At 25.9% G+C, this 27,046-nt stretch overlaps 1 protein-coding gene across 1 annotated transcript; it reads right to left on the minus strand.

Annotated features, from left to right (window-relative positions):
* Positions 1-1,088: 1,088 nt before the first annotated feature.
* Positions 1,089-26,599, minus strand: LOC135931984 (uncharacterized). The gene is made up of 6 exons (XM_065469304.1): positions 26,010-26,599; positions 25,809-25,970; positions 12,833-12,941; positions 1,958-2,314; positions 1,351-1,628; positions 1,089-1,266 (listed from the first exon to the last, which is right to left on the minus strand). Exons 1-6 carry the CDS (start codon positions 26,577-26,579, stop codon positions 1,126-1,128), a joined length of 1,617 nt encoding a protein of 538 aa, XP_065325376.1. The 5' UTR covers positions 26,580-26,599; the 3' UTR covers positions 1,089-1,125.
* Positions 26,600-27,046: the final 447 nt, after the last annotated feature.

Consider the following 27,046-nt stretch of genomic DNA (forward strand, 5'->3'; position numbering starts at 1 on the left):
GCCTACTGGTATTATTGGAGCATAATGCCCGATCACATCAATATATAGCCAAACTAATGCCTTTAAATAGGTTTGAATGGCTTCTTCTCCACATGCATACAAACTATAATAATACTTTGGCTCGTCAATGCGAATCTTCTGATTTCGATAAACTTTACAAAGTCCGACAGACCTTTTAGGACTATGAAAAACTTTAGAAAGACTAGTATGCTGGTAGTAATAAAAATAAAGTGCTTTGGAGATTAGGAGATGTGCATCACATTACCTATAAGATCAGAGCAAAGGAGAAGATATTCTCATTGCTCAACAGTTATCAATGTACATCGCCCAGATTAAATATGCTCAGTATGTGATGTGGCGTTATGTCTCCCTCAAATTCAAAATTGTTTTAAAACGTATCATTAATAATAAATCGTAAATATGCTTATATGCACAGTATGATAGCAGATGCCCCACTTTAATTTTGGTAATATCTTATGAAATATTTTTTTATTTTTAAAAATAAAATTATAACGTTAATGAGATTTTTGCCATATATTATCAATAAAAAATTTTATCTATGCAAAATTGAACTTTTGGTAAATTTCTGTGCATGAAAGGGTTAAAAGTAAAAATATTAAACATTTAATAAACGGAGCCTAATATATTAAACGCTTTCTTAAATTAGTAGACAGATTTTTTTGCTTATAAATTCAGGTTTAATAGCCCAATTTTTATTTTTTATACAGGGAAAATTATTATTTTGGGTATGTGCATATCTGAATAGAATGATAGATAAAACTCCCCTTAACCCTGGCTGATAAAGTATTACATTATGATAAATTCATAACTACACAATAATAGTAAAATTAAAATATACAAAAACAAACAGGCCTATTGGTAAATGTTGTCACTTTGTAAAAACAATGGATAAAATATAAATATTTAAGAAAGATTTTTTATAACTTCAGCAATATTTTAAAATATTAATTCCCCTTAATTATGTTCTTGATGAACCATTTATTAAACCTTTTTAAATGCAAACATTCTTGTATCCATTTTAATTTGAAAGATTAAGAAAATAAAAATATAGAACATAGCACAATAAATTTGAACAATGTCTTATCGCATCAGTCTATTATTATATTAGTATTTGTATACATAATTATCTATAGTTTCATTGGTAGGATGCAGATAGGGGTTTAAGTTAAACTGCGGGCTAAAATTCGGGATATTCAAGTAAAGTTTTAAACACGTGTTTAGTATTTCTTCATTGTATCCAACAACCTGATGTAAATAAATATAAAAAGACGCATTTCATGCATAAAATTATTGCCTAATAAAATCTTTCAAAGAATATCACTAAAATACCTGATCATTTTGAATGGAGTCAAATAACTTCATTTCTTTCGAATGCCAACATACGTTTCGGCGATCGTTGAGTGAATCATCTATGTCAAAAGAATTTTCATTGTCTTTTTTAACAAAATCGATATAATCTTCATCTTGACATCGCAAATCCATCGGATAATCTTTCATCCATAGATGGTTGGTATTGAGCTGATATAGATAAAAATTCCATAACTTTCCATCGGTATTAATTGATTGAGTGACTAAGGGATATGTTAGTTCGTTGAAAGAGGTATAGCCTTTTGCGTTAAAATTTTTTTAAATAAATTGAAATGTGTTGATTTCAATTAGTTTAATCGTTAAAATAAAGGAAAGTTCAGGTTATGCATAATATTTAAAGTCTTTTTATAAAAATCAAAAATATTCTTACTCACCATAAAAAACTAAAAGATTTGCATTTCTTTCTGACCATAAAAATATGATTTGCATATTTCCCGTCTTTTTTGTCACTTTCATCCCCTTTTTTTAAATTATCTCCTTAGTGGAAGAGAATCTAAGGGAATGAAATAAATAGAAAGGAAGACGATGGAAGGGAAGAAAAATTTATATTTTATAACATTAATCTCACCCAGATAATGTGATATAGAATTAAGCCATGCGAAAGAATTAACGACAGAAGAGGCGTGAATTTTGTCCAACACCGCTTTTGTATGATACCCAGATTCCTTTAAGCTGTAGGTCGCGTCTTTAAGACTTTGGTCTCTTAGCTCCTCTGTATCATAAGAACTTTTTACAGATATCCCTGGTTTTGTGTTAAAGACATTAGTTATTCTATAAGATAGGAATGGAAATGAAGGTTTTGGGTTTGTGTGGGCATTCTTGATTGCGTCTTCACGTAATATAGCTTCCTTAGCATCAGTTTTTGTGCGACCAAGGTATTTGGAAAAGGAGAAATAGTATTTAGAATCGTGGTGGGGTAAAAATCCTGCCAAAATGTGTTGTTTTTAATATTAAAAAATATTGTCAAACGGAAAAATATATTAAATAAGATTGTGCCGGACACATGTTTATATTGACAAATTATATGTCAAGCAGTGGTCAATTAGGATATTTTTTCAAATTAACTTATATTAAGAATTTACCATAATTCCTTCAAAAATAAAAATACCAGAAAATTTAAAGAAAAAAATTGACAGAGTAATTAGTCAATAAACTTTCAAAGTTTTCAAATGATACTAACTGCAGAATTATATTTTCTTCAACACCCCCAAGAGAATATGGATATAAATTTAAATACCCATCCAATTTAAATAATTATTTTAAAAATAAATCCTAATATAACACTATACTACCTTTTAGGGTGCACCAGTTGGAAAACTTTTTAGTAAGGCTAAAAATATACTTAAACAGGATGACGATGAAAACTATGAGAATTTTTAAAATCAAATTCAACAATAATTATATAATCATTTAAAATTATATATAAATAAAATATATAATTGAATAAAAAATGTTTGATTCACAGTTTGAGTTTTAATAATAGACTATTAATTTTGATATTATGCATATCTTACATGATTATAACAAAAAATGTATCTATATTAAGATTCATTTTGCCATATAATTGTATCTGTATACCTTTTAGACAATGATCAATATCTCGATAAAAACATTTTAGCGATCAAAGATTCTTTTATTTATTTTAAAATACAGGAATATTAAATATAATATACAAATTCGAAAAAAATCATAGATTTAAGAATTATTTTTTTGTGGAAAATGAAATAGAAATGGCTCAAATATTTTCTCAATAATAATGACATCTCTCCTTATTATCTTGATACTTGACTCCTTATGGTTGTTTGCTCTGCCATTTTTAAAAACCTATAAAATGTATTTGAACGTAACACTCCATAAAGTGGTCAATTAATGGTGGTAAATTTAAAAACTGTTTTTATTGTATGAGAATTTCAATTAATAGCGTATGTAAATAATTTATACCTGCATCATTTGTATTTTATCTAGGCATTTGTACCTACCTAAATAAAACCCATAGATTTAAAAAAAAGAAATTAAATATTTATATAAAAATGTTAAAAATGAGGATCTATTTTGATGACTTTTTAATAAAAATAGGCTGGACAATTTATAATTAATTGAACATTTTTAAATTTTTTTAAATATAGATGTTTAATTTAATAAATTTTCCAGTATATCTGACTTAAAATGAAAAACCTGGAGAAAAAAATTATTTGTGTAGATCCTTTTTAGACGAAGTATCTATTAGATAAGTGTTGTCAAAAGCAACTTTTATAAGTAGCGCGATATCACTACCGCTATTTTACAAAAAATGTAGCGCGCCATCGTTAACGCTGCCGTTTTCAAAAAAGTAGCACGCTATTAGCTAGATTTTTTATAAAAAGGTTTTCTATGTATCTTTATTTCCACAAATAAAAAATATGACTAAAATTTCAAATATATAAATAATTTATTTATTTTTTATTGCATCTCAATAATAACATTTCTATACTGTTATCCCTAAGTCTAGAACAACGATCAGAAAGTATAAGTTATGGCTGTACGATCGTTAGTGTTAAATAAAATATACATATTTTTTATATAAGAAAAATCATCAAAAATATTTATATGAGTTTTTTTGATTTTAAAAAAATGCGCCTAAAGCATTTTCAATAGTATTATTAATTATTTCAAAAAATTATCTATAAGTAGGTGGCGTTTTTGATAAGTCTAAAATTATAATAGTAATAGTTAGAATAAAAATTATGTAGGGGAAAAGTGAATGGCCATGTTTGCCCACTGGCCAGGCCACCACCCTTTAACTTTATATCTATTGAACCAATTTCTCCCAAAATTGGTTAAAATGTGAAAGGATTGAAATAATTATTTTTTAGCATGTTTTGATAAAATTTATAAATAGATGAGTAGTTAATTTTAAGCATGTTTAATATCCAGATAATAATTTATAAAATATTATCATTAAATAGATTAATCTGCTGATAAAATGAAATATTAATATAAATTATTCATTATATTTTTTTTTATATAATTCATGATTAATATCTTAAGGCTAGTTGAAACATACCATGTTTGGACTGGGCTAAAATATCAACTTTCACATAAACTCAGCTAGCTCAAAGACTATTACAGATATAACATTGATAAATTTTATTTTAAAAATTAAGGATTGGGCTACACATTCTAAACCTCTAAAAATTGTGAATCTCGCTTATATGTCCTATCAAATTTTAAAAGTAACATCGAAAATAATATTAATAGTGTTGTATGTCGATTTGTAATTGACATATGGATGTTTTGTAATTATATTTTCGAGAAAAAGATAATTTGATTTAATTATTGCAATTTGTTTTTATTATGTTATTGTTATGGAATTCATAGAGATAGTATTATCATGGTATTTGAGTGCCGTTTTTTCAACTAGGATGAGATATATGCAAGAAGATACAACAATACATTGGAAAACCAATAAACACAGCCAAAATAAAAAGGTAAAAGATTCATATTTGTATGAAATGTATATAATTAAAAATAAGAAAGTAGATAAAAATTGGAATAGATGAAAGGGAAGAAAGGAAAAAAGAGAAGTTTAAATGTAATTGTTTAAAAAAAAATTAGGGTATATGTAATGCATTAATTTAAATAAAAAAATATATTAATAGAATTAAAGTTGAATAAAGAATAGAAATTTATAAATTAATAGAATTGGTTAAAAATTGGAAATTTATATGAGTGTAAAAAAACATGTTGATAATATTGATGCAAAATGAAAAGTATTTATATTAATTAAAATGAAAGAATGCAATGTAAAAATAGTGTGTTAAATTCCAGATATGAAGTTTGGATGAAGAATAATTAGACGGTTGAGCTAAAGAACATAGCAAGAATGATTAAAAGTTAGGAAATAGTTAGGTATTGAGCAAATTAAAATTTAAGATAAACAATAAGGTATTGGTATAAAAGGCTTCAATTGTCTTAATTGCGCAAATTAAAATATGTGATAAAAAATAAAACATGGGTTAAAAAGAGTTTTTTTTTGTTCTAGGTTTATTTTAGAGGTTGGTATATATTAATGGAGGAACCATTATATGTTACTGTGATAAAGGTTTACTTTTAAAGGTTGGTGATATATAAATGGAGGAATTATTATATATTACTGAGATAAAAGTTTACTATTGGAATAGTTTTTTGGGGACCATTGGATATGGTGTAGGTAGTAATAGTTTCTGTATTATATGTTTTGATTTTAACTATAAACCAAGTGTTTTGATAATAAGTTTTATTTTGTAAGCTTTGAGACTTATTGAATGAAGAAAAGGTATCCATCATAGGAAATTACTTAATGTAGGACAGAAAAGATTGTTTATAATATTTAAATTTTGGGATTATAATTAGCATGAATAAATATTTTTTGAAGTATAATGTTAAGAAAAAAGGGAATATTGTGTATTGATTTTTAAAAAATGATGAAATGAAAATTATGAATTATATTTAAGAAAAAGATGAAATCAAAATTATGGATGTGAAATATATAAAATGAAGAATTGACAAATTCAATATAAAAAATAGTATGATTAAATAAAAAGTATGGCAAACCCCAAATATGAGAGTTAGGAATAAAAAGAAGTAGTTAGATATTGAATATGTGCTAAAGAAATAGTTTAAATTTTTAAAAAGAAAAATAATGTTAAAAGTTTATATATACATAGGTAATATTGTATATCTAAGTAAGGTGAATTAATAAAAATATTTTTAATTTTATATGTATAAATGTGGATTTATATATGTAAAGGATAATAATCTAGGGAGCCATATATTAGAAAATTTTTATTTTTAAAATTTTGGAGGTTATGTAAATGAAGAGAATTAGCCATTTGATATTATTTTAGACCCAAGGAAGGAAAGGAGTGCATCATATAATAAAAGGTCTAATGTGAATATTGTGATCTAAAATTTTGTGTTCAATCAAATTTATGATTGATAAATGAGAAGTGTTTCGATAATGTTAAAAGAATAAAAATACATTAGGATATAATTTGAAAAAAAAACACATTTGATTAACCTACTTATTGCAAATATTCTGTCCAATCAACTACAATGGTGCTGAATTAATGCAAGCCCACAATAGAATGATGATTCAACAAGATGAAAGGTGGCTGAGAACTATGCAATTAAAATAAAAAAATCATCAAGCTATGACCTGTTCAATCAACTACAATTATGCTGGATTAATGACACCAAGCCTTAGATAGAATAATCATGATTGACCAATGATGGATCGCTATGACCTACTAACTGTTAAGATTTAATGACAATTAATAAATATGATCAAGGAAAAAAATATGGAACTTCCTGGAACAGATAAAGAAAATAAATAATAATAATAATTTTTATTTTTTTTAGATCATTTATTCGAATTTATGTAGACATTTACTTGAATTATATATTTATGCGTAAATTGTATTTCTTCCCCCAGTTTGATTTCTCAAGAAAGGGGGGCGTGTTGCCTTGCATCTATTGATTTATAATAGACATTTATGGACGTTTTGTAAATATATTGTCGAGAAGAAAATAATTCGATTTTTATAATTATTGTCGGACATTTTGTTTTTATTATGTTATTGTTATGGAATTCATAAAAATAAAGATAAAATTATTATGGTATTTGATAAATAGATGTTAGTATTTAAATTGTTTTTAAAAATTGATAAAAATGGAGGAAATATTATCATTGTAAATTGGGAATATTGATAATTTCCCTCATTTTTAGCGATTTTTTAAAAAACTCAATTTAAAAGTGCTTACTTCCATGGCATCTATTAATATTTATTTATAATTAAAAATTTTCCAAGAGATAAAAACGGGACTCCCAATTGTTTTTGCTATATTACTTTTTAAGGTTGTGCCGATCCATAAATTTTTCACCGATATGATTTATATTAAATTTTATTAGACATCTATCTTTGTATAGATGTCATAAATATATCAATATTTTCTACCTTAAAAAACCAACTAACTTTCATGAATGATTAAGTGTATTTTATTTTTTTTATTTTTCATAAGTTAATTTAAAATATTTGCAATTCATTTAGTCGATTTTTAAAAAGGGCCAAATCAAAATTTTAACCAAAATATTATTGCCTATGCTTCGAAATTTCGCCAATAAAAGTTCAAATCTTTCTCATATCTGTGGGAAAAAACAATAAGCATGGGTAATTTACTCTTGGCTAAAATTTTGAGTCAATCGTTTTTAATATTGGCTAAATCGTACCGTTTAACAACATTAACTGAATGTGACTCGTTAGATGATTAAAAATCATTTTCTTTTTGCAGATAATATAACAAAAAATAGTGTAAAATTTTAAATTATTTTTTTTAAACATTATAACAAATAAATTGTATATTAGTTCATTTCGTTAATTTATTATTATGAAATTATTTATAAAATAAAATATATGATTATTCATACAATTATAAAATAACCAAAAACAATAAAAAATATATAATCGTTTTTTTTAAAAAAATCGGCCCGATCCGATATTTTTAGAAAAAGCTAAATATCTGTACAGATCCGATATTAAATATCGGCAAGGCCCTATTACTTTGAAATATCTTCTATATGAAGCTACTAGTCTTGTTTAATGGGAAAACCTTCCGGTACATCATACAATGAAATAGATACCCTATATTAAATTTTTTATCGAAATTAAAATATTTTGCGCAGGAAAAGAGAATTTCATATTATTATCATTTTCCAGGGAATAATATTTGTAACATATTATAGCCGATTTATACCCAAATTAGCATATTAGAAAGTGATAAATTGAGAATTTATCATAAGTACCGAATTCATTTTCCATTATTTCAACAAAAACAAATATCAATTTTCTTATCGAAAGTGATCAGAAATATATATTACAGCGAGCGGGGGGGGGGGGGTAATTAATATTTTTTAGAATTATTCTAGACGTTATTTAAGAAATATATTAAGTTTCAGAAATTTATTAGGACTGATGACTATAAATATGGACAATTTATAATGCACAAATTCAAATTAATGATTAAATGTATATAATAGAAGAGGTGGGCGCGGGCCGTGAAATTACGCGTGACCCATCGTGTCACGGCGTGAGTGTGAATAAATTTTAAATTATTAGGCGTGACGGGCCTTCCCAAAATTTTTCCCGGGCGTGATCGGGCGTGAACATAAATTTACCGTGAGTCACGGAAATTTTAATTTTTTTATAAACATAAATTTGTAATTTTATAATTATATTACATATTTTCTAATTAAATTTAGTTCTTTTTTAAAAAAGAAAAATTTATGAAAACAAAAAATATTCCGGCATTTTATAAACAACATCTGGTGTCACGCTCCTAGTTCTATTTTCTTTTTATGTTTAGGTGTTTTGTCGCGAGATTTTTTACTTAAACTTTAAAATTTATTCTCAAGCACATAAGATAGGCTTAATACTAGATCCTAATTTCAAAAGCCCTAAGTTTTTAATAGACGAAGAAAAGGAAGAAATTTACAAAACAATCTTAAAAATGTGAAATGATATAAAATTGATGATATATATGCATAAGTCAATGCCAACTGTCATACTTTCCTAATTCATCCTAAATTCATAAAAAACCATATATTCTAAATGAAACATATTTTTAGATGATTCTGATGAAGCATCAACATCTACCGATGAAAGCTGTGTGAATTTAAAAGATTCATCCCATAAAACAAATAACAATGGCAATATTTTGAAGTTTTGGAAGCAGGAAAATTTATTTATTATTTTGAGAAAATTAGAGAATAAAATTTTGTCAGCCCTGGCGAATTCGGCTTTTAGTGAAAGGTTATTTTTTGTAGCCAATCACCTATTAGAGGAAAGGCGTACACAATTGAAATAAAAAAAAATAGACATTCTTCTTTTTCTAAGTAAAAATTTGGATTTATAATAAGTATTTATTTTTTGTTATTATGGATTATGGAATTAAAGAAATAAATTCAAAAAAGTGTAAAAAAATTATAGCATTAAAGTTTTGAAAAATCTAAAAACACTGTGAATTTTCGGGCGTGAATCAAAATATTGCCTTTCGTGAGCGGGTTGGTCGGGTCAAATTTTTTTTAGTGGTAAGCGTGAATATTTTTTATTGCAACCGTGAGTGGGCGGGCCGTGAATAAAAAATTAGGCCCGCGCCCACCTCTAAATAGACGTATGAATCACTATAAAATAATTCCCGAGAACTCTTTAAAAAAATATAAATTTTTCAAGCAAAATTTGACATCTTAAATTTAATTATAGTTTTAAAAAATGTTGGAAATCTAGAATAAATATTCTTAAGAATTATTGTTTGTATATAAATCAAATACCTAGGCCGGCTGTATAATAATTTTTATAAATATAGCCGGGTAAGACGAGGTCAAAATTTTTTTTAAATAAATGCCTGAGCCAGGTCTAATTTTTTTTAAAAAAATATGCAGACCGGACCGAATATTCAAAATTGCCATTAATAACTATAAAAATAAATAAAATATATTTTAAAAAAATCCGGACCGAGCCTAAAAATATTAAATCCGTGCCGGGCCGTGCAAATGGTATCTCTGCAGGTCTCTGATATAAACTACAAAGTTTTTATGAAAAAATATATGATGCCTCAAAAAATAAAATTAAGGAAGCATATTATAAATTTAAATTGTAAAATTCAATTTTCTTTGAGATTGAGAATTTTTCAATGACTTCATTAGTACTGGATGTCAACTCTCTGTATATTAAGAAGGGCTAACACCTATTTAATCTATTTTAAGAGGCACTACTTCTCGGCATTATAATAAAACGTCTCGATTTAAGCCTATTTTCATATATGGCTATCTCAGTATTTTATCCAGAAAATATTATGTAAGCCTGAAGATTTTGCTCATAGCACAAAGATTTGGACATATATTAAAGAAATCTTGGCTTAGGCAATGGCTCAAATCGAACTATTTAACATAGCAATTATCGTAGGTATGTTTTTATTCTCGTTAAAGAACTTATTTAACAACACTACACCTTAAATATATTTATTCTTGTTAAAGAAGATATATTCTTTCATGGGTAGTTGCCAGAATATATAATAACATTTTATACTAGGAAAATGGTCTAAAATGTGTTTGAAATTATTATAAGTATCTAGAGCATTTTTAAAAACATTATCAACCATAGTTAACGTTTTATACTATAGCTTGCATTCAACTAGTAATCCTGGAATACTTTAACTACTACAATAAAAATTTGCCCAATATCTAATTTTTTCTCTATCAAGATTTGATAGATTTGGAAAAATTCTGCAGCAATAATATTTGTAGATTTGTAAGTGCAGCCTGATTTATCAAGAACCTTTCATTCATTTGAGTAATAAAAGTATTCAAGATGGGGATAAAAAATTTTATTTAATAGTATTATTCGATTGACCCTATATTAAGGAACAATGGGCTTGTATTGCTGCTAGCCAAAGAGCTCTGCTTTTGACTCTACATTGACATATAATTTCTGAAATTCGTCATCTACATTTGCCCTAAGTTCCTCATTTTATATAAACCTTGAGACTATCATAGTTTCAATCAAATTGATGTCATTCTTTTGAGATATTTTATTTTAATTTTGCAGTGAATTAATTTCATATGATTTGGTATAAATCATAAAAAAGGTAGATAAATATAGAAAGAAAATTTGAAATCAATGTTGATTTTCATAAAATTTCAAAATTTCTGCTGTGAATATGATAAATAAATGTAAATTGGAATATATGTGATAAGAGGTAGAAATTAGTAATATTTTTGAAAAATATTTATCGATATCTAAATTTTTTGGGTTTTGGGAAGGAGGGACTTGCCCCACTGCCCTCTTTTGCTGCGTAAGCGCCTAATAGCGAGTGAAATGTAAAGAGGTTTCGTTGTCAGAATATTCATTTTGCAGCAAACATATTTAATCTTGGTTTCAATATTTTTGAACTAACCATCATAAGACATCATCTGGTATGGCTATAATCAATGCCCTAATTGTAGAATTCAATTTTGATATAGGTGTTGTTTTAACCAATCTCGCTGAATTTCAATCAAAGAGTGGTTTTGGGGAAAATGTGGGAATATGGGAAGATGCAAAGCATGTTCTCTGATATGGCGGAAGTGCCTTTATCTGCACCAACCTATAAGTATGATAGCAATAAAACTTATCAGTTCCTCGAGGGAATGCTGCTTCCGAGAGAAGTTAATCTTATTTTGGAAAAACCAATTCCAAAAATCGTAATAGACTTAGCAATAACCATATGAAGTTAATTTCCATAAAATGCAACTTATATTTACAACATAAAATTATTGTCGCCACATATAAAATCATCCAGTTATTTCAACTTGTGAAATTTTAGAAAATAAAAATATATCATTAGAAGATGGTGATATCATTATAGAGAAGAGACTGAGCTGAAATCTCCTCATTCTCCGATTTAATTTCATATATATTTCGATCCTTTGGATTTCAAGTATTAAATAAAAGTTTATGAATAAAAAATTAATATATTGTATTTGACTTCTTTTTTGGTTTTACTCTATTCATTAATTGTAGTTAAACATGACTAATTTTAGGCTTAAAAAACAAATGTCAAAATTTTTGATTTTTTAGCAATTTTACAAAGTTCCTCAAATTTTCCTATATTCCCAGGGTGGGAATTTTAGATTGGCACAAATAGCAAAAACTAAAAAAGAAAGTCAAGAAAAATATTTTAGTTCTTGATTTTTTTTGGTCCCAGGTTTAAGGTTTTGCGAATATAAAAGATGTGTCTGATCTTTTGATATTAGTTTTCAGTCAAGCCTTTTAAATATACCTCTTCGGTCCTATCTTTTACCTACATAAAAATCTAATAAAAAAATCACATTCTGGGACTAAATAAATTTTAAATATACTATAATATTAAAAATAATAGTTTGGTGCGAGCAAAACAAATAAAATTTTGGGTCTATATGGGATAAAGAGATAATTGCGAGGTAGATAGAATTTTTTTTTAATTAGCTGACAATGGTAAACAGGGTCTGAATCGAGTAGGTGAAAAAATAAAAATTCAATATTAATAATTTTACCACCCAACAGAAAGTGTTAAAATGCATTCCGAACTTTTCAGGAATATCTTTCCAGTTCAATTTAATCTAATATCAAATTAGTTAGATTCATTAATCCAAGCAAATATTATCACTAACTTTTTTTTCAATTAAATTTCTACACGATCGTCATTAAATGTATGTTTCATTCGAGACCGAGATTAGTGAAATATTTGATTTATTTTCATTTAAACTGATCCAAAAAATCTACCACTATTTACTAACCCTAGTAGTCAATAAGAATTATAGTGGGAAGGAAGAACCAATAGAGATTTCGGATCAGCGAAAGGTACACGAAATATTTGATGTTTAAAAAATGTTAGAATTTAACAATTTTACCAGGATGAGCTTTGTATGGGAATTTCCTTAGTGCTAAAGCGTAATGGGTAGGCGGATAATTAATGTCATTAACCTTGCCTGTTGATAGTTCAGAATCTATTGGTGTAACCTTATTAAATACCGAAAAAGATTATATATTCCTAAAATGAAGAATAATGTTGTCTGCCAAAATATGATTAGAAAAATATATACTTGTATATGTAATAAAAATAAAGGTATCTCAATAATATAGGAAAAAACATTTGAGATAAAATTGGCAAGCTAGTAGTTAGAACTTTTAAAAATAGGGATTAAAAAGTGCTAGTCTAGAAAAATACCTATAAAAATTTGACTAAAAATCTCGTCTACAAAAAAATTCTTGACGGAATATTTTTTAGTAGGGGAGAGGGGGTAAAGAGATTGATGGGGTAACAATGTTAATGCGAATAAGTTTTTCACCCGTAAGCATAAGGACCTTATATTTTGTGTGAAAATGTATTTTTATATCTAATTTCACTTATGTTTATCTTTTAAAAACTTTCCGGGTTTAAAATATTTTATCAAAAACCGTATATTACCTAAAAACTATATAATCAGTAGTCACCCTTTAGTTTATCTTGCTTTTAGCAAAATATATTATGCCTCATAATTTAAAATTTTGTATACATATTCCTATAGCTATAAAATAAAATATAGGAAGTTTATGGTATAACTAGAGGTCACGCAATAATGAATTGCATAATGTATATTAGAGATCTGCAAATCCCGGCCCGAGTAAGATTTTGATTCGGATGGGTCGGACCTAATATTTAAAAAAAAATTCGGGCCAGGTCGGGCTTAAATTTTAAAATACAATATCATTCCATTTTGTGAAATAAATTGATATATTAAATTCTAACTAGAAACAATGCGCCAATATTTTTTATTTGTAGAATATTTTTTTTACAACGAGTGGGCCGGACGGATAAATAATTTTATTTTGAGTCAAAATTTCGGAACAAATGGCAAATTTTTAAAATTTCGGGCCAGACCGGGCTTGAAAAATCAGGCCCGATGTAGATAACTAATAATTTAACGCATTGGATGGAAGTTGTTATAGGTAAAAGGGTTAAAATATTCTGTCTTAAAGCTGTTTTTATATATTAACGTATACAGTATAGACGTTACCATATATAAAGATATTTTTGGCAAAAAGTAACATTAATAGCAGGGTTTCGAACCTTTTAGTATAACGGTTCGGTTCGTTCCGGTTTTTAGTTTAAAATTTTATAAAGGTTTTGTTCCATTTCGGTTTTTTAAAAAAAATCATATCGGTTCGGTTCGGTTTATAATTTATAACGGTTCTTTTCGGTTTGTTCCGGTTTTTATAAATTTAATTTTAAAAAAAATTAATCATTAACCATGTATATATTAATTTTAGAGAAAAATCTTTTTAGTTTATAATTTCTTATTTAATTTATCCATGATAATCTAATAGATATTTTTATTAAATTTAGGAAATTTAAATTAGACAAATTAGTTTTTTTTATTTCATAAATAAATAAGAAAAAAACAAACATGCGTAAATACAATAATGAATAAAATAATATGTATACTATACTATTTAGGTTTAAAAAGAGAATTCGAAAGGATAACTATTTAGTTCTCTGCGCAGAGAGTATAAACTTAAGGCTTGAAAATGCTCTTTCTATGGAGACCTGCGTAGCTGGAACTGCTAGCACAGTTATAGCTAACTTATAAAGTTCTGGCATACTATTCTTTACATTTTCCCAATAATTCAAAAGTTTAGTATCTTTTTCTAATCTCTCTATATTATCAAATGACCGAAGTATATATTCTATTTCTATACATTTATTATAATTTTCGATGCCCTGAGATTTATTCTTATTATGACTTTCATGCGACTTTAATAAATCTTCAAAATCATCATCTAAATTATCCTTCGAATACGAACAAGGCATAGTATTTAGAATTTCAATATTCTGATTATTTAGATTTTGTATCAATTCCAAGTTTTACAAAAATGTTTTCTGGCGATCTCTCTTTCTTCAAAAGTTAAAAATACATTATATCTAGGGTCGAGATAAATAGCAGAGTAAAAAACTTCATTTTTGAAATTTATTTCTCGTGCTTTCATCGTAGAAACTAAAAGTCTGGCAAATGGAGTGTCTACTTTACTCGTTTGCATATTTGATCCACGCAGCATAAAAATCGCCCATTGTCAATTGTTCACTTTGTAAATATTTTGTCAAAACATAAGCTGGATATAAAGCTTTTAATATGTCACTAATTATTTTCCATTCATTCTCTGATAAACATTTTTCGCGATCGCTTTGGAGCGATATTTCTTGGCAAAAGCTTTTTAACTCTAGTAATCTCTCCAACATTAAATAGATAGAGTTCCATCTTGTGCAACAATCTATTAGTGGTTTTTCTAATTTAATTTTGAGAGAATAGCCATTGTTGTCTGATTTCTTATTTTTTTGCAGATGTTTCTTGCTTTATTTATAATGACAATTTCATTTGAATTTTTAATGCAATCATTAATTGCTAATTGAAATGTACGTGAAGCACATCTAATACCTATTAATATGGATCTGGCATTTGATGCAAGAATAATATTTTCAATATTAAAAGGTTCTTTATTTTCATCATGAATTATATCATTATTATTTAAATCATCATTATCTCTATATCATTATTATTTAAATCATCATTAATTAAATAATCGTTAAGGTCATCATCTTCTTCATCGTGTAGTATTAATAGCTTAATTAACTTAATAATATTTGCTGTATTATCGGTGGTTATTGTGTAAATCTGCTCAATTTTTATTTCATATTCTTTTAGAACATCTAGAATAATTTTTTTAAGATATTCTGATTGTTGTAACTGTTGAAAAAAAGAAGAAATAAATTTAATATAATACATCAAATGTCAGTTATTTTCTGACAGGGGAATTTAGTTTTCCTTGGGGGAAGAAGAGGAGATAGGGATCACGGGGTGTGTTTCATTGTTCGGAAAAACCCGTAGTTGGAGATTAAGAGATATTGGATTAGATGTCAGCTGTGGACCTTTGGATGTCAGCTGTGGACCTTTGAGAAATGAAGAATTGGATAATTATATTATGTTATATTTTTCTACATATTTTATGTTAGATTGTTGTGGTTTTATTGGAAATAAAGATAATTATGTTAAATATGGATCGTCGTTAATGGTCAATGGTATTTATTTAATATTATTAGAAAGAATTATTTTGGGGTTGTTAAGTTATATAATTGAGAGTAAAGGGCATTTTTATTATATTTAAGGTAACTTGTAATATTGTTACCGTCGACAGGATCGGATCTATCTAGGGATTAATGTGAAATCACAACGCAAGTACTAAAAAAAAAACTATAGTGAGATTAAGGATTGAGTTTAAAAATTTCTATACTTTTATATTTAACTTTAAAAAAGTGTAAGATTGAAAGTAGGTAATGAGTATTAGGCAGAAATATGGAAATAAGATCAAGAATTTAAGACAGTAATATTTGGTATATTATCTTATGTCTAGATGTATATGGTACATCTAATTTTGATCATTATTTGGTATGCCTTAAAACTCATTGAATGGTGTTATAGGTATTCCGTCATAGGAAGCTGAAAGACCTCATGAACAGCAGGACAGAAAGGATTGTTAAATATTTAAATATGTGAAATTTATGAAAATATATATGGATATAGACTTTTGTAATAAAGTGTGTATTATTTAATTATGCATTTTGGGTTTGTAAAGGGATGAATATGTATGGGATAATTTATTATTAATTAATGTTAATATATTGCATAGGTAACATATGATATATTTAACTATGAATTATTATTTATAATGTTAATATATTGTATAGGTAACATATGATATATTTAATTATGAATGAGAATTTGAACGAATTGAAGTATGATGAAGTCAGAATAATATCTATAATGTTAGATGTGGATAGTTATTTTGATTTAGTGTCTGCATTTAGTGTATATATAAATTGGATAGGAATTTATATGATACATTAGATGGTGTATAATATATTTTTTTTTAAATTATAAATTTTTATAAGAAGTTTTATTTGCAATTATTATATTATTTGTGTGGTATGCAATGATGTGAAGGAAAAATATTTTTACAGGTAAGGTCAGCCCGTGTTGAGGGGTATGCCTTGAGGTGAAAATATTGTTTAGTTTGCATACTGGGGAAAGTTTTTTTTTGTAAATTTATGCTGCATAATACGTTTTTTTTTATCTTTTTAATAATTTTATAACACATCACATTTTACTATTTAATTATGAACATATTTTTAAAGAAAAGACTCAAATTATTTTATATTGTGAAGGTATATTAAAAATTCTTTACATATATACCATATAGCCCATTATATTATCAATTTTTGTTACTTTGCATTCTACATTTTTGTGAATTTGTGCTAATTGTGATGACAGAGTTAGGTAGAAATGGTATATTTTTCTTAGGATACTGAGTAATTCCTAGATGGAAAATATTGTATTTTCTACATATTATATATTTGTTTCTTCATATATAATATTAAATGTATTTATATACGTATGTATTGTAATTTTATTTATAATCTTTGTTCGGCCAAGTTTCGCAATTATTTTTAATACCTAAAGATGGATTATTATATTCATTTTAGGAAATTTTTATAAAGATGTAGCTTTGTTTTTTTTTCACATGATAGAAGGAAAATTACATGTGTTGAAATTGCATTTCACACATAGACAATGTTTTCACATTACATTATTATATGTAAAATCATTATTTCCTAATTACCATGAATCATACCCTAATAATGTATATTATAGCTAGTAGTTCCCAAATGTCTTAAAATGAATAAATTATTATGTTTTGCGGATATTACATTGTCCATATTAATGTTCCGTAGATTATAAATGCAGATACCCCAATGTACATGTCATTATTGATAATGTCTGTTTTGGCGATTTTATATTGAAATGTACTGGAGTTATTATATTATAAATCATTATAAGGGAAGTTGATTCGATAAATTCCCTGAACATCTTCAAGGCGTCCCAATACAATTATAATGGGTGAGTCGATACAATTCAAAGAGGTGATTCGATACAATTCAAAGGGGCGATTCGATACAACACCACCACAAAGAGAGGACGCTGGGCTAGTGAAGGGTGGGCGTGTTGTAACTGTTGAGAAAAAGAAGAAATAAATTTAATATAATACATCAAATGTCAGTTATCAGTTATTTTCTGACAGGGGAATTTAGTTTTCCTTGGGGGAAGAAGAGGAGATAGGGATCACGGGGTGTGTTTCATTGTTCGGAAAAACCCGTAGTTGGAGATTGGGAGATATTGGATTAGATGTCAGCTGTGGACCTTTGGATGTCAGCTGTGGACCTTTGAGAAATGAAGAATTGGATAATTATATTATATTTTTCTACATATTTTATGTTAGATTGTTGTGGTTTTATTGGAAATAAAGATAATTATGTTAAATATGGATCGTCGTTAATGGTCAATGGTATTTATTTAATATTATTAGAAAGAATTATTTTGGGGTTGTTAAGTTATATAATTGAGAGTAAAGGGCATTTTTATTATATTTAAGGTAACTTGTAATACTGATGTGTGTCGTTCTTTAATCACTTTCATGCATAGAGTCCTTAATTTTATTTTTCCGTTATTTATAAATTGAATATTGATCCCCAATATGGACCTATCATATCTAGTTGCTATATTTAATTTTAACGAAATAAGTTTTTGATATACTTCCTTTTTTATATTTTCCGAAAAATCAAACGCCATTTTTTTAATATTATTGCGTATATTTTCCGAATTGATAGTTAAATTTCCACCCAATCCTATAATTATTGGATCTATAATATTTCGAAATGCTTTGTCGTCAATTGATTTTATTGGCCTACCGTGAACTGTTATTAGCTCGGTGCAGGAGCGGATTAAAGTTTCTTTATTTATATTGATTTGTATTGTAGTAGTGTTGGACTTAAAAGCATCTTGGATTGTATTATACTGGTTTGCAGTTTTCGTTATTTGAATTTTTTTAATAGTCAAATTTTCTTTCTTTTTTCTTAATTATATGAATTCCCTATTGTGGAATCTTTCTATATGTCGTTCAAGATTTGCAGCATGGTCTTTTTTGAATATATCAATTAATAAGAAATTATTGTAAAACGATATTAAAAAATTGGTCAGTACTTTATTTCTATTAGATGTTAATATAATATGACAGAATAGGTAATTTAAGTTAAACTATAGTATTTATATTTAGTTTAACATCAAAATGTAATTCCTATTTTTAATTCACTGTAAGTTTAATTAAATATAAAACACATTAATAAATAAATAAAAGTATAAAAATAATTTAATGAAATGTTAATTAACTTATTTAAACAGAAGATTTATAGTAAGATTTTTATTATTTAAAAATACAGATTTAGAAAAATATTCATTACAAATGCCATTCTTTAATCATATTTTTTTATTTTGCATATATGATAATGGTAAATGCTAACTAACATATTATAATAATAAATAATTTATAATATTAGAATTCTGAATTTAAAAAAACAATGATTATAAATAAAAAATTATTATATCATTAAAATATTGCTGACTATTTTATTTATTGTCATTTAAATTCTATGATCCAAGTTTTTATAATGAGATAAAAAAAATAAACCATATAATATAAAAATGAATGTAAAAGGTACTTGATTTTTATTAGATGTTATTTATTAATAATAGAATTATATAATTTTTTCCTAATTATTAGCAGGTATTATTCTAAAAGCTTATTAATATCTTATATATAAATTTGTTAATTTAGCCAAGAATAATTATGTCTGATTTTAAGATATCTTATCTAATTAACAGATAAATTGTCTAATCTCTTATAAATTGTGTATTTAAAGAAAAAACAACAAACCCGGTATTATTTGATATATAATGTTGATAATATAAAAATATTTAATTTGATATATAATGTTGATAATATAGAAATATTTAATTTGAAAAGAAATCACCAATTCAAAAAATGCCCCCAAGGAAAATTAAAATTTTAAATTTAGGTTAATAATTTAAAATTAATTATTTTTAAAACCGTTTTGAACCGGTTTAAAATATTTATAACGGTTCGGTTCGCTCTTTTAATATTTTCTTTATAGCGGTTCGGTTAAGGTTACGGTTCAGAAAATCATAACGGTTCATTCCGGTTTTGCGGTTCGAACCCCTGATTAATAGTTTGTTATTTGGAATAAAATTTTAAAAATAGTCGCAAAGGGAAAAATAATTGAAATTAGGGATGTACCGATATTTTTAATAGGATCGGGCCGATACTTCACCCACTTATAAAATATCTGTTAGCGACTTATATTATAAAATTTCTCGATTCGATCTGATAAAACAAATGGCGTTTTAACAAAAATAAAATGTTATAATTTTTTAAAAAAAAGTTATATCAAAAAAACCATTAATTTTTATAAATAATACGAAATCCATTTTTATGTTTATGTTTATTTTTTAAATAATAATAATTAATTAATAAACATTCTGCCATATTGTTATTTTTTTTACGCATTTTGTTTATAAAAGTGTGCGATAATCTCTCCAGAATCTGTTTTTAGTGAAGCAAGTGATATTGACAGTCCCCATCGCCTCAGGCTAACCTCTGATAAATTGGAAATTTGGGTATTTCTAGAAATTTTCGATACATCTATTTAAATATTTATCTCAAATTTTATAATAAATTTTTATTACTTATTATATAAATAAGTGATTTTATCAATAAAAATATTTTATATACTTTTAGAATTGAAATTGAATTTAAACTATATCATTATAATATATTTAAATGACAATGTTATGGTATAGTTAAATTATAGATTACTAATAAAAAGTATATTAAAAATTAAAACCCTTGATTAGATGATATCGGATCGATAATCGGCCGATATCAATTTAAGGGAGTATCGGATCGGCCTCCAAAAAGTGGTATCGGTACATCCCTAATTGAAATGCACGATGTGACTAAAATTATCACGCTGAAAATGTGCTAATTTTGATAAAAAAATTTACATTCCAATATTGTATTGATTAGTTTATACTAAAGGTGATGAAAAGATGTCAATAGTATTATTTTATTCAATAAAACAATGTTTGTTCTTTATTTTAACCAATTTTACCATGTGTATGGGATAAAATGGTGCAAATAGCTCCTATGGGTAGATATAAATAAATAATTTGTTCTATTTCAAAATTTTATGATAAAATGGCAAAATACCAATCGTTTTACCCAGTTCTCCTCTACAATTTTTTTATTATGATAAAGTTTAGATATAATGCTAATTAGTAGAGATCTGCAAAGTTAGGCCCGGCCCGAACGGGCTTCGGGCCTAATTTTATTTAAAATAATCGGGTTCGGGCCTAAATTTTTAAAAAATTTCGGGCCGGGTCGGGTCTGACCTTGGAAATTTTATTAAATATATCTAAATTTATCAATTTCATATTGAATATTTTATGTAAAATAAAAAATTTTGATTTAATTTATTGAAACTAAACGCTATATAACATATGTCTTTTATTTTAAGTAATTATAAAAATTAATTTATATATTTAAACAAATTCGGGCCTGGCCGGGCCGGTAATTTTTAAAATAAATTTCGGGTTCGGGCCGAGCCGGCAAAACTTTTTAAAAAAATTTCGGGTTCGGGCCGGGCCGGTATATAAAAAATAATCAAGGTTTGACTAAAAAAATAGACATATAATGTATAGTAAAATTGTTAAAATTATTAAATGTTAGTATAATGATAAACTAAATAAGATCTAGCCAGATATAATTAAAAAGCTCAGCATATGAGGAAAAGTCCTTAACACTGGTTATTATTTATTCTAATTTAAAGATTCTGCTAATCTTAACGATAGAAATAACAAGAGTATTAAAAAAATTTAATTTTTTTGTCCTCCTAAATTAAATAATAATTTTTTAGGCTTAGTATCGACTCTCAAAATTTTCTGCTTATTTGTCATTTTGTATCTATTGTTTTTGCAATTCTATCTTCTGTACTTATTAATGACAATGCCCCATCAAATGTATACACATAACACACTTTAAAAGCCAAAAAAGAATTTTCAAAGGAATAGTCATATATTTAAGAAGCTTATTGATATTTTTCATTATAACCAAGATTTATTTGAATTCAGGAAAAGAGTTCTAAATTTTGCTTGTAACAAGAATATCATAATGTAAAATGAATGGCTGATATTATTAGCATCCATAAAATAGTGGCAGTGGCTAGGTGCCCCCAAAAATTGGGGGTACCTAGGATTTTTTTAGGTTCCCCCAAGAGGGTATATAGAATATTTTCTAGGTGCCTCCAAATAGATATATTTATATTGAAATTATGGGGGCAATAAAAAAAATAGATACTTTTAAGCTTATTAGATACATACATGTATTGAAATTATGGAGGCAATAAGAAAAATAGATACTTTTAAGCTTATTAGATACATATAATGAAATTATGGGGGCAATAAGAAAAATAGATACTTTTCATAAAACTTTTATTTAAAATCATAAAATTAATCTTATAAACATTTAACGACATGTTGTACAAAAATTATATTTTTTCCGTGGTTTTTTTAATAATATTTGGTATATAATTTGATGGTTTATTGAGGTAGCTCCCAATATTGTGGATATCCTTTAAGGTTATCATTTTTCCTGTCTTTAAAATGACTTCCTGTATTTTAACTTTATTTCCTTTTATAGATAGAGATTGTTCAACAAATTGTCTCTTTGTAGGTGACAATTGTCTTTGTTTAGGTAGAAGCATAAAAAGCTTTTCATTTAAAAATATGAAAGTGTATAAATATATGAATATAATGAATCTAACCTAGCTCATGATTTGTATGAATATCTTCCAATTTATGGATAACTAGATATTGTCCTGTAGTTTCTTTTACAAGTTGTACCACTAATTTGAACATACAATCTTTACGTAGACTTGAGGTTTTTCTAATACCCCTAGATCTGGATATTTTTTGAAGGCCATATTTACAAATAAAAGTAGCCCTTTTGTACTTAAATCGTATTATATCCTCTTTAGTGTAAGGAGGTTTAAGTATATCAGATTTATGAATAACAATATTTGTGAAATATTGTTTTTCATAAATACTTAAGACTTTATTTAAATCTACTATTGAATTAAATTTGGCATTTATCTACAAATATAATATATAAACATTGTTATCAGTAAATTGTTTACCTTTATACTGGAATTTGTACCATCCATAATGATATTAAAGTAGTGATCTTAAATGTATGATAAAGGTTTATTTTAAGGGTTTATTTAAATCAACTATTGAATAAAATTTGGCATTTATCTACAAATATAATATAAACATTGTTATAAGTAAATTGTACTGGATTTTGTACCATCCATAGTTTTAATAACTGTAAAAATAAATTGGCAGGAAATTCAAAAAATGGGGGGGCACCTAGCCTTTGCGACTCAAATTCCTTTTTCATCGAGGTGAGAGCATCATTGAACATTTTTTAAATTTAAAGAAAAAGCCATTTTATTAAAATCAGAGATACACCAATATTTTGTTATATTAATATCTCAATTTAAAAATAAAAGTAGTAATTCTTTTCCGGTGCTGGGCTTAAATTTTTTTAAAATCTGAGTGTGAGCAGAGCCTTAAAATGATCCCTGCAGGTCTGAAAAAATACATAAAATGGAGGTACATTTCTTCTTTTAAAAGACTAATATTTATAGGAATGAATGTTTTCCTTATAGGTGTGTTAATACTTAGGTGCTTTTGCCTCAGCACCCCCTTTAAAAAAATTAACACCCTATTTTTTAAAAAATAAGCATCCATTTAGGAAAATGAATTTGTAGAACTGATAACAATTTTTTTTAGATTTGACTTTTAAAGTTTGACTTTGCTTATCTTAAGAGGTTTTAAAAAAGGCCACACACATAGGTTATTCATCTGAATGTGATGATATTGTGAGTTGATGAAAATAAAATCAATGTTTATTTTATCTTGATTGATATTTTTTGAATTTCCCGCTAATTTATTTTTTTACAGTTATTAAAACTATGGATGGTACAAAATCCAGTATAAAAGTATACAATTTACTTATAACAATGTTTATATTGTATTTGTAGATAAATGACAAATTTTATTCAATATTTGATTTAAATAAACCTTTATCATACATTTAAATCACAACTATAATTATTATGGATGGTACAAATTCCAGTATAAAAGTAAACAATTTACTTATAACAATGTTTTTATTATATTTGTAGATAAATGCCAAATTTTATTCAATAGTTGATTTAAATAAACCCTTAAAATAAACTTTTATCATACATTTAAGATCACTACTATAATTATATCATTATGGATGGTACAAATTCCAGTATATAGGTAAACAATTTACTTATAACAATGTTTATATTATATTTGTAGATAAATGCCAAATTTAATTCAATAGTAGATTTAAATAAAGCCTTAAGTATTTATGAAAAACAATATTTCACAAATATTGTTATTCATAAATATGATATACTTAAACCTCCTTACACTAAAGAGGATATAATACGATTTAAGTACAAAAGGGCTACTTTTATTTGTAAATATGGCCTTCAAAAAATATCCAGATCTAGGGGTATTAGAAAAACCTCAAGTCTACGTAAAGATTGTATGTTCAAATTAGTGGTACAACTTGTAAAAGAAACTACAGGACAATATCTAGTTATCCATAAATTGGAAGATATTCATACAAATCATGAGCTAGGTTAGATTCATTATATTCATATATTTATACACTTTCATATTTTTAAATGAAAAGCTTTTTATGCTTCTACCTAAACAAAGACAATTGTCACCTACAAAAAGACAATTTGTTGAACAATCTCTATCTATAAAAGGAAATAAAGTTAAAATACAGGAAGTCATTTTAAAGACAGAAAAAATGATAACCTTAAAGGATATCCACAATATTGGGAGCTACCTCAATAAACCATCAAATAATATACTAAATATTATTTAAAAAACCACGGAAAAAATATTATTGTACATGTCGTTAAATGTTTATAAGATTAATTTTATGATTTTAAATAAAAATTTTATGAAAAATATCTATTTTTCTAAATGCCTCCATAATTTAAATATATGTATCTAATAAGCTTAAAAGTATCTATTTTTCTTATTGCCCCCATAATTTAAATATATGCATCTAATAAGCTTAAATAAATCTATTTGGGGGCACCTAGAAAATATTCTATATATACCCCCAATTTTGGGGGCGCCTAGAAAATATTCTATATACCCCCAATTTTTGGGTCACCTAGCCACTGCCGGAATGAGTGATACCCTACAATTATTAAGGTTGTTTGATTCAAATAGATCCTCCTTAACCTGATATTGAAAATGTTTTTTAAAGTAAAAATATATCTAATATGAATCCAAAATTTTAATTTAAAAATTGCTTGTTAATGTGAAGTTTAATTTCAAGCTTTTAGATTTTATCTAAATGTGATCAGAATATTCCATTATTACTTCTTTTATAAAATATGTATTTCAAGGTATTTTTTTATTTAAATTTTAAAATGGTCACTTAAATTCTCATAAGTCAAGCTAATTTCAATCTTATTGCAAAGGCAAAAAATGTAAAATAAAATTTAATTGTGAAAAAGAATTTTCCAATATTTTATTCCAAATTTTATAAATATAATTGAGTGTTTTGAAATTTGTTAATGTGTTTTTATATATTGAGATTCAAATTTTCTCAAAAATTAATCAGTACTTATCTAATATATCAGATACTTTTATACAGAAATATGACCTGACCTCTCATTTAATAAATAATAATATTTTAATACCCAAATATATAATATAATATAGCAAAATGAAATTATAAAGAATTATTTTCTTTTCTAACCTCTTTTAATGGATTTTCAATTCTTAAATTATATTCTAATTTTGAATTATAGTAAAGCATGTAAGTATTTTCTGCAAACCAATAACCTAATTTTAAGTGTTTTTTGGGCCTTTTATAACCACCTCTATACCATGTATATTCCAAGTTAACATCATTTTCTAACTAATATAAATATATTTTAAAAAATTTATGGATATTAACTATTGAGTTCAATAATATTGGATTATATAAAGTGCATAATGATAAGCAAATAGATGCAATTGATTTTATTAGTTCTTGTGTTCTCAAATTATTTATATTGATAAGAGTGAGCGATTTTGGATATTTTTTATGTTTATAAATATAAATTATATTATCCTTCAATAATTTATGATTTATATCAATATTTCCTTTAAGAATAAGATTCTGATTGAATTCTTCATTAAAATAGTTATCAGGCAATTCTGCCACCAATTTGGTCTTTGTAATGTATTGTATAAAAGATAAATTATCAGAACTTGCATTCCAATATGATGGTATGATAAATTGCCAATATTGAGGTTTTATTTCATTGATATGCTTAAGTTTGTTAGCATACCCATTATTTAGTAGCAATTGTTTGCTTCGTAAAATCCTTAAACCTTTATTTTCATATTTATTTTTAGGATTTTCTCGAACAGGATATAAAAAAGGGGGGTATTCTGGAGACTCGGTATATTGATCGTTTATTAATGTTGATGAAAAATATCTTATAATGAATTTGAAATTAGATTTAATTTTTATTTGAAGCATGTAATTATAAAAAAATAAAGTGAAAAGTTTAAGATGTTATCACATGTGAAGATGACAGATGTGAAATTTAGTATTGTTTTTCATTTCACCTATTTAATTTCCTATTTTGTGGTTCATTTTAACTAAATATTTAAGTTTAAATTTTAGATATTTCACTCAATAAATCAATTATAAATAAGTTTATACAAATAAAAGTAAAAAAATAAGAAAAAAGCATAATTAGAAAAAGATATTTTAAAATATTTTAATTATTACTTTACAGAGTTTAACATAGACTGTAATATAAATAAAGCCCATAGGGGCCAAAATTTGTGGTCATGCCTGTATAAGGCCCATGAATTCTTTTTAAGCTCAGTTCTAAAAAAAAGCCCACATCATTTTTAATAAATAACGAAAACCAGACGCATCAAAAATTATAGTGTAGGATCAGGCTCATGAAAATTTAAAATAGCCTGGCAAACTAAAAA

The sequence above is a fragment of the Gordionus sp. m RMFG-2023 genome, chromosome 1 (assembly GCF_954871325.1).
Source record: "Gordionus sp. m RMFG-2023 chromosome 1, tfGorSpeb1-WG-v2, whole genome shotgun sequence".
In the NCBI taxonomy this organism is placed as follows: domain Eukaryota; kingdom Metazoa; phylum Nematomorpha; class Gordioida; order Chordodea; family Parachordodidae; genus Gordionus; species Gordionus sp. m RMFG-2023.

Excerpts from the sequence above, each read along its gene's own strand:
- LOC135931984 (XM_065469304.1), bottom strand. The coding sequence starts at position 26,579 with ATGCTTCAAATAAAAATTAAATCTAATTTCAAATTCATTATAAGATAT. Across the intron at positions 25,971-26,009 it reads CAATATTATTGAACTCAATA|TTAGAAAATGATGTTAACTT; the intron begins GTTAATATCCAT and ends TATTTATATTAG. Across the intron at positions 12,942-25,808 it reads TTGAAAATCCATTAAAAGAG|GTTACACCAATAGATTCTGA; the intron begins GTTAGAAAAGAA and ends GTATTTAATAAG.